Below are 15112 nucleotides of genomic sequence, written 5' to 3' on the forward strand. Positions count from 1 at the left end.
TGCTTAGTGGTCTTGTAGTGGTAAGGAAGAGAGTGGCCTAATTAATTGCACAAGGTACACCAAGAGCTGGAAGGAGACGTAGCTCGGGAACAGGAGAGGACATGGGACTCTGGGGGAGGGGGCTTTGAAGAGGAAGCCTTGGCAAGGAAAGCTTGATGCCGTGATGATGTCATCCAGGTTGTCTTTCTCTGGAAGAACGAAAAAGGAAGAGACAAGAAGAGAAAAAGTCCTGCTGGAAATTCCCAGGCAGTCCGGTGCTTAGCACTCCATACTTTCACTGTCCGGGCCTGATTTGATCCCTGGTTGCAGAACTAAGATCCTGCGCACTAAGATCCAGTGCACCTCCCCTCCCCTTCAAAAAACAACAAAAACAGAGTCCTCTTGCTTAGAGAAGCCTCAGATTCTCAGACAACCCTTGCATATATGTTTACAGAAATTTTTTTTTTTCCTAAGCTGAAGCTAAGCCTGATTCTTGATTCAAATCACTTGGCTCATATAAAAATCTTAGGGTTTTAAATGAGATCTAAAGTTTTTAATTGGAAACCAAAAACATCCCCCCAACACAAAGCAAGTGAAGATTTGAAAAACAGTCTCATATCAGTTACTTACAAGGAAGTAACTTTACATATTACTTACAAGGAAGTGTTAACAATGTCTACTGTTACGAAGACTCAGTATTTTTCTAGGTGAAAAATACTCTCATTTAAAAAACAAATGGTTTTATTTGTGGATCTCTTTCCTTAAGTGTATTGTTGCTTGGCTTGCACCTGTAGAATTAGGCAAGCCTGGTCTGAGAGCTGCATATGGGGCGATTTTGGATTCCGAAGTTCCCAGTCTGATAGAACAGGAATGGAGAGTCCTTAAGTGGCATTTTAGTGAAGTATACCATTTAAATTGTGTAGACACTGTTGTGTAGACACTGCAAGGAGATCCAAACGATCTATCCTAAAGGAAATCAGTCCTGAATATTCAATGGAAGGACTGATGCTGAAGCTGAGACTCCAAAACTTTGGCCACCTGCTGCTAAGAACTGACTCATTGGAAAAGACCCTGATGCTGGGAATGATTGAAGGTGGGAGGAGAGGGGATGACAGAAGATGAGATGGTTGGATGGTATCACTGACTCTTTGGACATGAGTTTGAGTAAACTCTGGGAGTTGGTGATGGACAGGGAGGCCTGGCATGCTGCAGTGCAAGGCCACGCAATGAGCTGGACATGACTGAGTGGCTGAACTGACTGACTGACTGAGACACTATTTTAAATTGTTCATTCATCTTCCTATTTATCTGTCATTTATTGAAATGGCACCCCACTCCAGTACTCTTGCCTGGAAAATCCCATGGATGGAAGAGCCTGGTAGGCTACAGTCCATGGGGTCCCAAAGAGTCGGACACAACTGAGTGACTTTGCTTTTTGCTTTTTTTAACACTCTCCCTGGAGACCCCAATCTTCAGGAAAGGTTGAAAAAGATGTCAAAAGACATCTGCACAAATTATCTCAAGAGACGCAGGACAAATGGATTAAAGTCCTACCCATAGCTTTAATGAGGGCTCAAACTGCCCTCAAAAAGGGACTGTCCCCCTTTGAATGTATTTATGGAAGGCCTTTCTTACTAGTATAGACCCTGAAGCCTTGGAATTAACTAGTTATATAACTCAGCTTGGAGAAGGCAATGGCACCCCACTCCAGTACTCTTGCCTGGAAAATCCCATGGACAGAGGAGCCTGGTGGGCTGCAGTCCATGGGGTCGCACAGAGTTGGACATGACTGAAGCGACTTAGCAGTAGCAGCAACTCAGGTTCAAGTAGTGGGCTGAGTGCTGAGTGTACAGAATGAACCCAATAGATAAGCATTTAGCCTCACAAAGCTCCCTGTCTAGAGGGGCATAAAGTTGGATGAACCAAAAATCATAGTAGAATGAGATGGGTACTAGGAGAGGAGAAGTGTTGGGTGTTACAGAAACAGAGGTGAGGGACATCAACCCAGACAACTGTGAAAGGAGTACGTCAAGGCTGTATATTGTCACCCTGCTTATTGAACTTATATGCAGAGTACATCATGCAAAATGCCAGGCTGGATGAAGCACAAGCTGGAAGCAAGATTTCCAGGAGAAATATCAACAACCTCAGATATGCAGATGATACCACCCTTATGGCAGAAAGCAAAGAGGATCTAAAGAGCCTCTTGATAAAGGTAAAGAGGAGAGTGAAAGTGCTGGCTTAAAAAATTCAACACTCGAAAAACTAAGATCATGGCATTTGGTCCCATCACTTCATGGCAAACAGATGGGGAAATGATAGAAACAGTGAGAGGCTTTATTTTCTTGGGCTCCAAAATCACTGCAGATGGTGACTGCAGCCATGAAATTAAAAGACACTTCCTCCTTGGAAGAAAAGCTGTGACAAACCTAGACAGCATATTAAAAAGCAGAGACATTACTTTGCCAACAAAGGTCCGTCTAGTCAAAGCTATGTTTTTCTAGTAGTCATGTATGGATGTGAGAGTTGGACCATGAAAAAGGCTGAGTATTGAAGAATTGATGTTTTTGAACAGTGGAATTGGAAAAGACCTGAGTGTCCCTTGGACTGTAAGAAGATCAAACCTGTCAATCCTAAAGGAAATCAGTCCTGAATAATTATTGGAAGGACTGATGCTGAAGCTGAAATTCCAATACTTTGGCCACCTGATGCAAAAAGCTGACTCATTGGAAAAGAGTCAGCTTTCCTGATGCTGGGAAAGATTGAAGGCAGGAGGAGAAGGGGACAACAGAGGATGAAATGGTTGGATGGCCTCACTGACTCAATGGACATGAGTTTGAGCAAGTTCTGAGAGATGGATAATGAAAGACAGGGATGCCCAGCATGCTGTAGTCCAGGGGTTGCAAAGAGTCGGACTTGACCGAGTGAACAACAACAACAAGAGTTTTCCTACAGGAAGTGATGTCTGAGCCAAGATGTGAAGGATAAAACCAATTACTGAGTAAAAGAGTGAAGGTGGTGGGCGTGGAAAGGGGTCAGGGCAGACCAAGAACCTGAATGAATGGCGGGGGGTGGGGTTCAGGGAGCGGAGGTGGGAAAGATCTCCGCATGCTTGAGGAACTGGAGGAAATTCTGTAACTGGGTAAACATTGCTCTGCTGATAAGACTGGCAAATGGAAAAAAAGAAGCAAGAGTGGCATCACAGAAGGGTCTAAAGCAAAAGTGAATAAGGTGGGGGGAATGTATTGAAGAGAGAGGTTCAGAACAGAAACCATGCACTGTGATTATGTTCTGGGATATGCTTCTCAGACTTTCACATGCACAGAAATTGCCTGGGAATCTTATCCGAAGGCAGACTTGGAATCAGCATTTCTAAAGAGATCCCCAGGGGTGTCATAGCTGCTGGTCCCAGGACCACGGCTTTGGGTTCAAAGGATCAAGAAAGCCTGGAAATGCTCCTTTTATATGGTGGCTGGTAATTGTGTTGAACAGTCTGATGGCTTAATATGGTTCCATTTATTTAGGTGGTCATAGAAAGAGAGTCTATATTTAAGTTATATGCAGAGTACATCATGAGAAACGCTGGGCTGGAAGAAGCACAAGCTGGAATCAAGACTGCTGGGAGAAATATCAGTAACCTCAGATATGCAGATGACACCACCCTTATGGCAGAAAGTGAAGAGGAACTAAAAAGCCTCTTGATGAAAGTGAAAGTGGAGAGTGAAAAAGTTGGCTTAAAGCTCAACATTCAGAAAACGAAGATCATGGCATCTGGTCCCATCACTTCATGGGAGATAGATGGGGAAACAGTGGAAACAGTGTCAGACTTTATTTTGGGGGGCTCCAAAATCACTGCAGATGGTGACTGCAGCCATGAAATTAAGACGCTTACTCCTTGGACGAAAACTTATGACCAACCTAGATAGCATATTCAAAAGCAGAGACATTACTTTGCCAACAAAGCTGCTAAGTTGCTTTAGTCGTGTCCGACTCTGTTCAACCCCGTAGACAACAGCCCACCAGGCTCCCCCATCCCTGGGATTCTCCAGGCAAGAACAGTGGAGTAGGTTGCCATTTCCTTCTTCAATGCATGCATGCATGCTAAGTCGCTTCAGTCGTGTCCGACTCTGTGCAACCCCATGGACAGCAGCCCACCAGGCTCCTTTGTCTACAGGATTCTCCAGGCAAGAATACTGGAGTGGGTTGCCACTTTCTTCTCCAAGATAAAGACTGCTGCTGCTGCTGCTGCTGCTAAGTCACTTCAGTCGTGTCCGACTCTGTGCGACCCCATAGACGGCTAGGCACTGCTGAAACAATAACCTAGACTCTTCACTTATATATTTTTCTTTTCTGTAACTGAATGTCAAGAAGGAAAGGCCATTTTGGGGTCAAAGTCTCAGACTGGCTCTGACCACAGCCTAATCAGTAGCTCACCAAAAAGACACAGAAAAATGCTCAACAACACGTGGGCAGAGTTCTTAAGCTGTTCTATAGAACACTGGGGTTCTATACCGAGCATAGTGTTTTCCAAAACTTGAATAGTAATGGCAGTGTTTTCACTAGTAAGGGGGGAAGATAAATGCTAATGGGAAATTTTTCTTAATTTAAAGTTTTTCTTCCATGCCTTCCCCTTAGTTCTTTAGTGCCAGCAGCTATTTGGATGCTAATGAGTGCTGGTGGACAAGCAAATGAGCAACAAACAACATTAGCAGCAAAGCCGGGCCACACTTGGGGCTGTTGTCTTTATGGTTATGTAAACTCATGGATGAAGTTTTATGTTATATCCATATGCTGCGATCGCATTTTCCAGGTTAAAACCCTTCCGAGTTCATGGGATAGGACACTTCAGGGTTACAGAGTCTCTTCAAAGTGCAATAGAAATGGATAAATTGGCGAATCACGTCTTCTGACACACTGCTGGGCTCCTTCAATCTGCCCAGATGACTCTGGCCTTCCCTTCTGTCCAGTTCGGCACAGCAACTCTGCATGAGCCTCCATAACCCACTAGCCTACAGTCCCTGGTGGTTACAGTGGTTTCAGAAAGGCTGCCAGGGCTCAATTGGGCTTGGTATTTCCCCGCCTTCTAGCAATTCTTGGCTCTTATTTAGTTTTAAATTAAATAAAAATTGCAGCACACAGATCTGAATTAAAACAAGAGGCCTGATCTTTGTAATATGCACCATATCAATAGGAAAGCTAATTTGTGCAAAGCACATCTCCTCCTTTAATTTAAACCACAGAGATTTGCGTCTTTGGTTTCAAGTGAACTGAGTGCTGGGTGGGGCCGCCCACTCCAAGCATTAACTGGGGCTGTGCTGAGCACGACAGGAACAGTTTCGGGGAGGGGGGGGCAGGATGCTGAGCAGTCCTCTTAAGCCCTTTGTGCTGGGTGTCACACGATACAACAGAGCAGTGACAGACTCCTGGCCTTGAATTTAAAGAAGGTCTTAAAATGTCTCAGGGTAAACTTCTCCAACTGACTCTGAGCTGCAACCTAGCTACCAAAAAAACCCAGAATTTGCATTATTAAAAGCTTCTCAAGACTGAGGAAGCAAAGAGACCACACTCCTCCTGACCTTGAGACCGTTCCTCATTTTCAGGTTCTAAGGCTGCGCGTGTGTGGATTCTGAGTCTATACAAAATAAACTGGGTAGGGGCTGGGCTTCCCAGGTGGCTCAGTGGTAAAGAACCTGCCTGCCAGTGCAGGAGATATGAGAGACACAAGTTCAATCCCTGGGTCGGGAAATCCCCTGGAAGAGGAAATGGCAAACCACTCCAGTATTCTTGCCTGGAGAATCCCATGGACAGAGAAGCCTGGTGGGCTACAGCCCACGGGCTCGCAGAGTTGGACACGACTGAAGCGACTTAGCACAGGGCCTGTGCTAGGTGGGAAATTCAGCCTGGGTCCTGACAGTGGCTTTGCTCACTTTAACTGGCTCTAGAAGCCAAAGGTGGAATATTGAGCGGAGAGGGCAGAGGGTGGTGGAGTGGCAGTACGGTCATCATCCAGGAACAATGTGAGGCTTCCCCCAAAACATTGCTGGAACCCCACCATCTACAAAGCTCCACGCCTTACTTCAGTGCTCACTGCAGGCCCTGCGTGCAGGCCGCCCCCCCGCCACCCCCACCAGGAGGTAAGTAATGAGCCCAGGATCCCTCCGCAAACTCTCATCCTCAGGTGCCTCCAGAATGGAGATAGGAGCTGATTCAGGTTTATGGGGCCTGAAACTTATACATTTGGGACCCTCTTTAAGAAAAAAGAGACAGAAATATCTTTAACAGATTTTATATACCATCAGAACACACTGCTAGGGCTCATCCCAGGGTCTTGGAACAAGGGACCTGGGGAGCTTCAAACTGAAGCTTCTTTAACTTTACAAGTGAAACCACTTCTACTTCTAAAGCATCCCCAGCCCTCTTCCTGCCCAGTGCCAAAAAGTCATGTATAAGGGGAGAGTAAAGATGATGGAGGAAAGGCTTTGTCACATAGCAGGTGTAATTGACTAAGACAGAAATTCTGGCTCTTATTTCATTGGCCTTTGAACCATCTGTGCTGCAAGGGCTTAGTGAACCTTGGCCCAAAGCCAAGTTCTCTCTCTAAAACTGCAAGCCACCTTAAGGGCAGGGTTTTCAGCTTGGTCTCCATTCACCCACTTACCTAAGGGAGCCTGTAAGGAAATGTCTGTGGAATGAGTAGCTGGGTGATGACAGAGGGGCTGTGTAAATAAATTCACACTTTCTGGGTCGGGAAGATCCCCTGGAGAAAGAAATGGCGACCCACTCCAGTATTCTTGCCTGGAGAATCCCATGGGTGGAGGAGCCTGGTAGACTACAGTCCACGTGGTCGCAAACAGTCGACACACTGAGCGACTTCACTTTCACTTTCACCCATTTTAGATAGAGGGTTATTGTCATTTACTTTCTTCTAAGGACTCTGAAAAATGTTTTGAGCTGTGTAAAGAGAGGCTCCATCTTCATTTCTCAGTGAGGCAAGGACAACTAGGTCCCACCAGCGAGCTTCAAAGTTTCCTTCTCACTGGATGATCAAAACCCCTCTGGACATTAGTAAGAACATTAAACTACATTATAATGCAAATATTCTTTAAGGGGGTCGGTCGTTTTTCTAATCTCAGCAGCTGTGGTGTCCACATACCCAGAAAAGGCTAGACTGTGTGTATTTGATCTGCTTTTTCACCTCCTCCTCTGGCTTACATTACCTTAAGTTTACCTTTTAAATTCTTTATTTCCCAGCAAATACATTGAAAACTTTAGGTCCTGAGTGAGGTGTGGAATATGAGGTATGGAATATCAGGATTTATGCAGAAAATCAAAGCCTAGTCTGGAGCATTCTCTTTTGAAGAAAACTATTGCCCTCCACATGGTGAACTCCCTTGATCCTTCCTACATTCTGATGGGGATCAGTGGGTGCAATGTAGAATTGAGCCTATGGCTGGGGGAAGGGTGTCACCCACATGTGTGGCTTACTGTGAACTGGATGCTGGAGTTTGCCTGGGCTAGGAAGGGCACGGCTTTGATTTAACTTCTGTTATCATGACCTTGACGGTAAATCTGAAGTCTTGTCAAGGCAGAGAAGGATCTAAATTCAAAGTCCAGAGGCCCAGGTTTAAGTCTCAATTTCATCTCTTAACTAGTTGCCAGGTTGTGAGCAAGATACTCCAAAGTTCTCCATGTTTTTCTTTCCTTCTCTTTTTTAATCTACAGAAAGAGACCAATGCCTAGCCTATCTTGCTCTGGAGATGAGTCTTAAAACATTACCCACAAAAGGTCTTAGAAAGGTACAGAGTGACTTTAGAGCTGACCATCTATGATTCAATTACATAACCATGTAACGTAGCAATTTCCTCATTTTAAAGCTAAGAAGAGAGCTTTTTAGTGGAAAAGTCAATGTTCTTAATAATAGGAACTGGCAGATGGGTATTCCCCTAATTAAACTATTAATGCCAATTCCATTAATGTAATGGAGTTATAGTTTTTCTTCTAGAGGATGAAAGTGTTTTAGAACAAGGCCAGGTAGTAGCTGTTTTCAGTTCAGTTCAGTTCAGTTCAGTCGCTCAGTCGTGTCCGACTCTTTGCGACCCCATGAATTGCAGCACGTCAGGCCTCCCTGTTCATCACCATCTCCTGGAGTTCACTCAGACTCACGTCCATCAAGTCCATGATGCCATCCAGCCATCTCATCCTTGGTCATCCCCTTCTCCTCCTGCCCCCAATCCCTCCCAGCACCAGAGTCTTTTCCAATGAGTCAAGTCTTCGTATGAGGTGGCCAAAGTACTGGAGTTTCAGCTTTAGCATCATTCCTTCCAAAGAAATCCCAGGGTTGATCTCCTTCAGAATGGACTGGTTGAGGTTTTGTAAATCATATAGTTTCTACTGCAACATACAATTCTCTCCTTGTAGAGTAAAGATGGGGCTTCCCTGATGGTGCTAGTGGTAAAGGACCTACCTGCCAACGCAGGAGACATAAAAGATGTGGGTTGGAAGATTCCCTGGAGGAGGGCAGGGCAACCCACTCCAGTATTCTTGCCTGGAGAATCCCATGGACAGAGGAGTCCTGTGGACTACAGTCCATGGGGTCACAGAGTCCAACATGACTGAAGCGACTTTGCACAGCACGCACAGCATAAGGGCAGCACAGGCAGTATTATATAAAGAGAGGTAGAGCTATGTTTCAACTTTATTTACAAAATTCATGCGGGCTAGACTTGGTTCAAAGGCCCTAGTTCGCTGACTCCCCACTTTAGAATATCATAAAGGTATCATCAAGTTCTGGGCTTTCTCACATCCCCTGGCTGTACGTACCATACTGCTGGCCTCAGATTTTAATGCAGCTCCAATTTGACAGCTAAGCAAACATAGAAGATGCCAAATCCAGAAAACCAGCAAGCCACGAGGTTATTTGGGCAGACATTTCACATCCCAAGACAGCTATTTAAACCTTGCACTTTTCTCAAAATCTTCTTTGTAAAATAAAGCATTGTTTAAAATATAATATCCCAGTTTTAAAAATAAACCACAATTCTCCAGAGAGAAGCTACTGATATTTTGATGGAAATGAAGGAACAGTGCTTCCCAACTCCTAGAAATGCTTTACAAAAATGCACCCCAGTGCCAACTTCTTTATGTGATCCAATCTGCGTTTTGCTGTCCCATTATAAGAGTTAATCATTACCAAAGTTCATCACTGCTTTAAATTAAAGATCACCTATTGGTACACTCTGTATGACTCTCTCTCTTGGGCACGCCACACCGGCATATCTGGAAATGTAGGGAAGTACCATCAGAGGCCTACAGGAGGACATTTTTAAACTCTGGATCTCCATGTGTCTGCACTTGATTAAATGACTCATTGTCAGCCTGGGAGCTGCCACCCTTTACTGTGTGGAACAAGCTAGGAGGGAAGTGAAGGTGAAACAAGCCTTTTATTCCTAGTTGTTGTTGTTCGTTCACTAAGTTGTGTCCGACTCTTTGTAAACCCATGGACCGTAGCCCACCAAGCTCCTCTGTCCATGGGATTTTCCAGGCAAGAATACTGGAGAGAGTTGCCACTTCCTTTTCTAGGAGATCTTCCTGACCCCAAGGATTGAACCTGTGTCTCTTGAATTGCAAGCAGATTCTTTACGGCCAAGCCACCGGGGAAGCTCTTATTCCTACTTCTAAAAATGTGGATTTGTTGGGTTTTGAGGTGAAGTTTCACAGACCTTGGCTTAGGAATGATTTCATCCTCAGCCAAGTTACTTAAACTTTTTTTTGAGATTCTGACCCTCATTTTTTGCATCTAGAAAATGGATTAATATCTGCTTCATAGGATTAATTTGGGCTTCCTTTGTTCAGCTGGTAAAGAATCTGCCTGCAATGCAGAAGACCTGGGTTCGATCTCTGGGTTGGGAAAATGCCCTGGAGAAGGTAAAGGCTACTTACTCCAGTATTCTGGCCTGGAGAATTCCATGGACTATATAGTCCATGAGGTTGCAAAGAGTTGGACACAACTGAGCAACTTTAACTTTCACTTCACTAGGATTGATTTATAATGAGAGGCAAAGCAGAAGGCAATGGCAACCCACACCAGTACTCTTGCCTGGAAAATCCCACGGACAGAGGAGCCTGGTGGGCTGCAGTCCATGGGGTCGCGATGAGTTGGACACGACTGAGTGACTTCACTTTCACTTTTCACTTTCATGCATTGGAGAAGGAAATGGCAACCCACTCCAGTATTCTTGCCTAGAGAATCCCAGGGACGGGGGAGCCTGGTGGGCTGCCGTGTATGGGGTCACACAGAGTTGGACACGACTGAAGCAACTTAGCAGCAGCAGCAGATATTCAGTAAATGATAGTTTTTCTCACTTTTTCCATATTCTCCTGTATACCCCATATTTTGTTTGCTCTATTGTGGAGCTTTGTTTTACTCTCATGTATCTTCCAGTGAACTGCCTCCGACCATAATATAAGTGTACAAGTACATAGAAGGCATGTAAGGGGAAAAGTCTCCAAATAAGAAAAGGCTGATTAATAAGAAAATTAATTGAACGTAAAGAAACACAGTCCCCAGAGCAGTTCAGGGTCAGCAAGTTCACTTTGTTTTCTTTGGGAAAAAGGGGCCTTCAGGTATGGTTTGAGAGTAGAGACTTTGTTGGTTTCATCCACCTGTATGTAGGACAGCTCTTGGTATTTGGTGGAATTGCTATTAACGCTTTTCTCAACTAATAACTGATCATACTTGGATGTGATTTGCTTCTGTACTAACCATGAAAACTTCCTGGAGCTTTGCATAGGGAAGCAGCAAGGTTTCTAAGGAGAAGGAGCCATAACATTGGACAGAAACGGCACCACTTACACACTATTTATCTGTAAGTCTGCATTTTGTGAAACAATTATGCAAATTCCTCCAACTGAAAATTGATCTGAAATAGGTCAGGAAAGGGCTTCCTTGGTGGTTCAGTTAAGGAATCTGCCTGCAGTGAAGGGGAGCTGGGTTCGATTCCTGGGTTGGAAAGATTCCCTGGGGGAGGGCATGACAACCTACTCCAGCATTCTTGCCTGGAGAATCCCCATGGACAGAGGAGCCTGGCAGGCTGTGGTCCATGTGGTCCCAAAGAGTCAGACACAACTGAGTGACTGAGTACAGGTCAGGGAAAAGTTCAGTGGCTATTCTAGGCCAGATTCTGGCCAGTTTCGGGCAGATATTGAAACTCGTGGCTATCTTAACCATATTCTCTTTAATTTCATTTTCTTTCTGGAAAGAAATGCCATTGTTGCACAGAATGTATGGATAGCAGCATGAAAGTAGGTACAATGGGGTAAAGAGAAGTTATGCTTCCCCAAGAAGTCTCTAAGTATAATGCATAGTGTACATGGTTTTCAAATACAAGGAAAAAATATGAGAGAAGAGTTGCATGAACACACAAAATTCACATACCTGAAAACATCATCATGTGTTGAAAGTTCCAGGGGATCGTGTGTTTCCTGCCCAGATTCAGGAGGAAGGAGAGGGGATATATGTTGCAGGCTCTGGCTACAAAAATTGCTACCTGTGGATAAGCGCAGGGAAACATTGAGGAAAACGTTGCTGCAATAAGTGTGATAGTCCTTGGGCTTTAAATATTATGTCCTTAAGCTTCTCTATATTATAACCCAGAAAACAGGAATAAACATGTATGTCTAAACCGCTTCCAAAATTCATCTTTCAGTGTCAGTTCCTTTCCAGAAATAATAGAGGTCTTCTTTGAACATATACTTGGTTTAAAATTGTTAACCCAATACCATTTCAATCACCGTAAATTTTCTCATTACATTTATGTGGCTGATAACTGACTCTATGCTCGATTCTGCTGCAAAATGTGAGGCAGAGACCATTCCGAGGCTGTGCCATTATCCTCTCAAGCAGCACTTGAGAAAGGATAAATGTGCTTTGGCTCACGATTATCATCTTACTTTCCATCAGTTTATACTCTCTAAATCGAGCAAGCTTCATTTATTTTTTTTTTCTTTTAGTGAATTTAATTTCGAGAGGAATTGCCTGTCTAAATGTATAAAACAACTTCTGCTTTAAGAGGCATTTCACTAAAATCCAAGCTATACAGGTTAAAAAATCCATGAAAATACCGGTGGTTCTCATCTGTCCCCTTTTGACATCTTGGACATCTTCCCTGATTGTCTGTGCTAGTTTGTCCTCAAATGGTAGGAGCTACTTGGGAAAGAGGGAGCGTCCTTCTAAGATTTGGATGGAATTTGAAAATTCACTTCTCTGCTCAGTGAAAAGAGAACAAGAGGCCAGGGCTGGTGCCTAGCTGGACCAGGGCTTCCAGAGAGGAGTTGGCTCTCTTGGCTGTTAGGATCGTCTACCTGTGATCCCAGAGGGCATCTTGTCCATTTTCCAACCAGGAACAAGGATAACAGCTGCTGACTATCCCTGGGAACATCCACAGTGGCTCAGTATCTTTTCTGATAGACATCCATTTCCTCTGGGAATGCTTAGATCCCAGACCTAGGGCAAGAAAAGCCCCCTGCATTAAAAGTGAGGTCTAGACTTTACCTGTTCTTTTACTTACAGGAAAGAGGCTGTCTTATTAAACTTACATGTGCACAATGCTTAAGATAGTAAAAGCACATTCATCATGGTAATTTGACTTGATCTTTACTCTGTCTATCCTTTTTACAAAGTCTTCACTGGAAAAAAGATTTTACCATCTTTCAGTGAAAGTATTTCTAAAGTTCTAAGACCCGGCTGTTTTCTGATACGTTCTAACGCAGATTAAACATAAAAAAAATGGGTTGACATAATTTTTATGTAAATGATTCATAACATATTTTAAACATATTTTGAATACTCAAAAAATGTCTTCCTCTTTCAGTTTTTTTCCCTTTATTTTCCTCAGCAATTTCCAAACTTTATATCTTGAACCATAGACATTTAATAAAGGCCCCAATATTTCTTAGGATGCTTTTCTCCTCTAACTCAAATTACTTACATGTTTTGAATTTGAACTTTGCAGTAAATCTGAGGAAAATGAACAATTTAAAAAAATAATCCCTAAAGTTAAGTAGTTTGTTTTCTTCTCCTTGTGTTTGGTATTTCAAAGGATACAAAGGCTCCAAGTATGAAAAGAGCATTGAAGATATGATTCTGGAACGTGAACAGCGCCAGGCCCATGTAACAGAAGATGACATTCTCAGCCAAGAAGTTCATAAATTCAAACAACTGGAAACAAAACAGAGAACAAAAGCCACGAATTATGACTCAGCTTTGAGTGCCTTTAATTTCCTGTGGCTGTGTTTGGTGACTAGATGGTCCTCCTGTATCTGGGAAGGCCATCCTTAGGCTCAGCCTCTGTAGAGGCACAGGGGACCTGCCCATACTGGCCAGGACTCTACCCTGGCTCTCTGCCCAGGGACAGATGCCACACCCATGTCAACATCTCAGCCTCCTTTCCAACTGCAAGGCTGTCAGTGATATCCCAGGGTGAGATTTACCAGCATGATCCTCAATGGCACAATTCCTACCGGGATGACAGAACAGTCTCTCTTACAGAAACTGAAACTATATGATTTGGTTAATGTGCCCTGTAGTGAACCATGAAAGAATGTTCTAGCCCCTTCTGTACATCACCCAGAAGGTGCACTTGAGTTCTCAGACCCTGGAAGAACTAAAAAAAAGAAATTTTTTTTTAATTAAAAAAAAAAAGCTTTAGCTAAATTATCTTCCTCAGGCAGGCAGGAGAGACAAACTTGGAGAACTTAGAAACTTGTGGTAAGGATGAATGTCAACTATATTTCAACATTAGAATGATCAGGATCAGTATCATATTTCAAACTTCAGACAATGAGACTCATTAAATTGACTGATGTAGGTATATCCATTAAATGTCTACAATTTCTAGCTGGTAAAAAGAAAATGATTAATCCCAGGGATCAGTTTATTCAGCAAGAACACAATAGATACATCAAATTACAGTCAGAGGGATAGAGTAATAACATGTTATGCTGAGGGATGCTCCCAAGAGTTATTCTTAGACCATTAACTAAACAATTTAAGTTGAACATGAAAAACATTCTCCAACTTCCAGGTTAGAAGTGAAAGGGAAATATGTCCAGGGGCTACAGCAAAGGCAGATTTGGAAGAGACATTAGTTTATGTTCCAGACTTTTCATTTGGAAGTTTCTGAAACTTCCTTCCCAGACCTACATAAATCACCATGTGAGGTAAACGTCTCTGGAGGCATTTCTCTTGACTTTTTAAGGACTCATTATTTTTTCATGTAATGTATTTACAGCCCCACAAATAATGCCCAATACCTGTTCACTGACAGTTGACAGAAAGAAAGCAGAATCTTGTCAGACACATTATTTAAAACCAGTAATAGAAAGAATGGATTAAAAAGACACAGCTCTTTAGGTACAGGATGGTCTTTCTGAAGCAATTCAGTTCAGTTCAGTTCAGTCGCTCAGTCATGTCCAACTCTTTGCGACCCCATGAATTGCAGCACGCCAGGCCTCCCTGTTCATCACCATCTCCCGGAGTTCACTCAGACTCATGTCCATTGAATCAGTGATGCCATCCAGCCATCTCATCCTCTGTCATCCCCTTCTTCTCCTGCCCCCAATCCTTCCCAGCATCAGAGTCTTTTCCAATGAGTCAACTCTTTGCATGAGGTGGCCAAAGTACTGGAGTTTCCGCTTTAGCATCATTCCTTCCAAAGAAATCCCAGGGCTGATCTCTTTTAGAATGGACTGGTTGGATCTCCTTGCAGTCCAAGGGACTCTCAAGAGTCTTCTCCAATACTACAGTTCAAAAGCATCAATTTTTCGGTGCTCAGCCTTCTTCACAGTCCAACTCTCACATCCATACATGACCACTAGAAAAACCATAGCCTTGACTAGACGGATCTTAGGTGGCAAAGTAATGTCTCTGCTTTTGAACATGCTATCTAGGTTGGTCATAGTGATTATCAATTATCCTGAGCACTCACTTTACATTCTAGGCCAGCCCATCTAAACAAACACTGTAACCCAAATAGCCACAGACAATGTGAAAATATGAGGGGAAATACAGGAGATGGGGGACACTTTTCTATTTCATTATATCTTTACTTTTTCAAAAAGTGAGATTTGCCTATGT

The 15112-nt window shown here is 43.4% G+C and overlaps 1 protein-coding gene across 1 annotated transcript in view; it reads right to left on the reverse strand.

Annotated features, from left to right (window-relative positions):
* Positions 1 to 15112, reverse strand: part of SLC9A9 (solute carrier family 9 member A9) — a 640928-nt gene that overhangs the window by 234222 nt on the left and 391594 nt on the right. The window contains exons 10-11 of the mRNA XM_040234268.1: positions 13082 to 13195; positions 11414 to 11525 (exon numbers count right to left, since the gene is read on the reverse strand). Of these exons, the coding sequence (XP_040090202.1) occupies positions 11414 to 11525; positions 13082 to 13195 (226 nt within the window). The remainder of the gene's footprint in view (positions 1 to 11413; positions 11526 to 13081; positions 13196 to 15112) is intronic.

The sequence above is a fragment of the Oryx dammah genome, unplaced genomic scaffold (assembly GCF_014754425.2).
Source record: "Oryx dammah isolate SB20612 unplaced genomic scaffold, SCBI_Odam_1.1 HiC_scaffold_2, whole genome shotgun sequence".
Classification (NCBI taxonomy): domain Eukaryota; kingdom Metazoa; phylum Chordata; class Mammalia; order Artiodactyla; family Bovidae; genus Oryx; species Oryx dammah.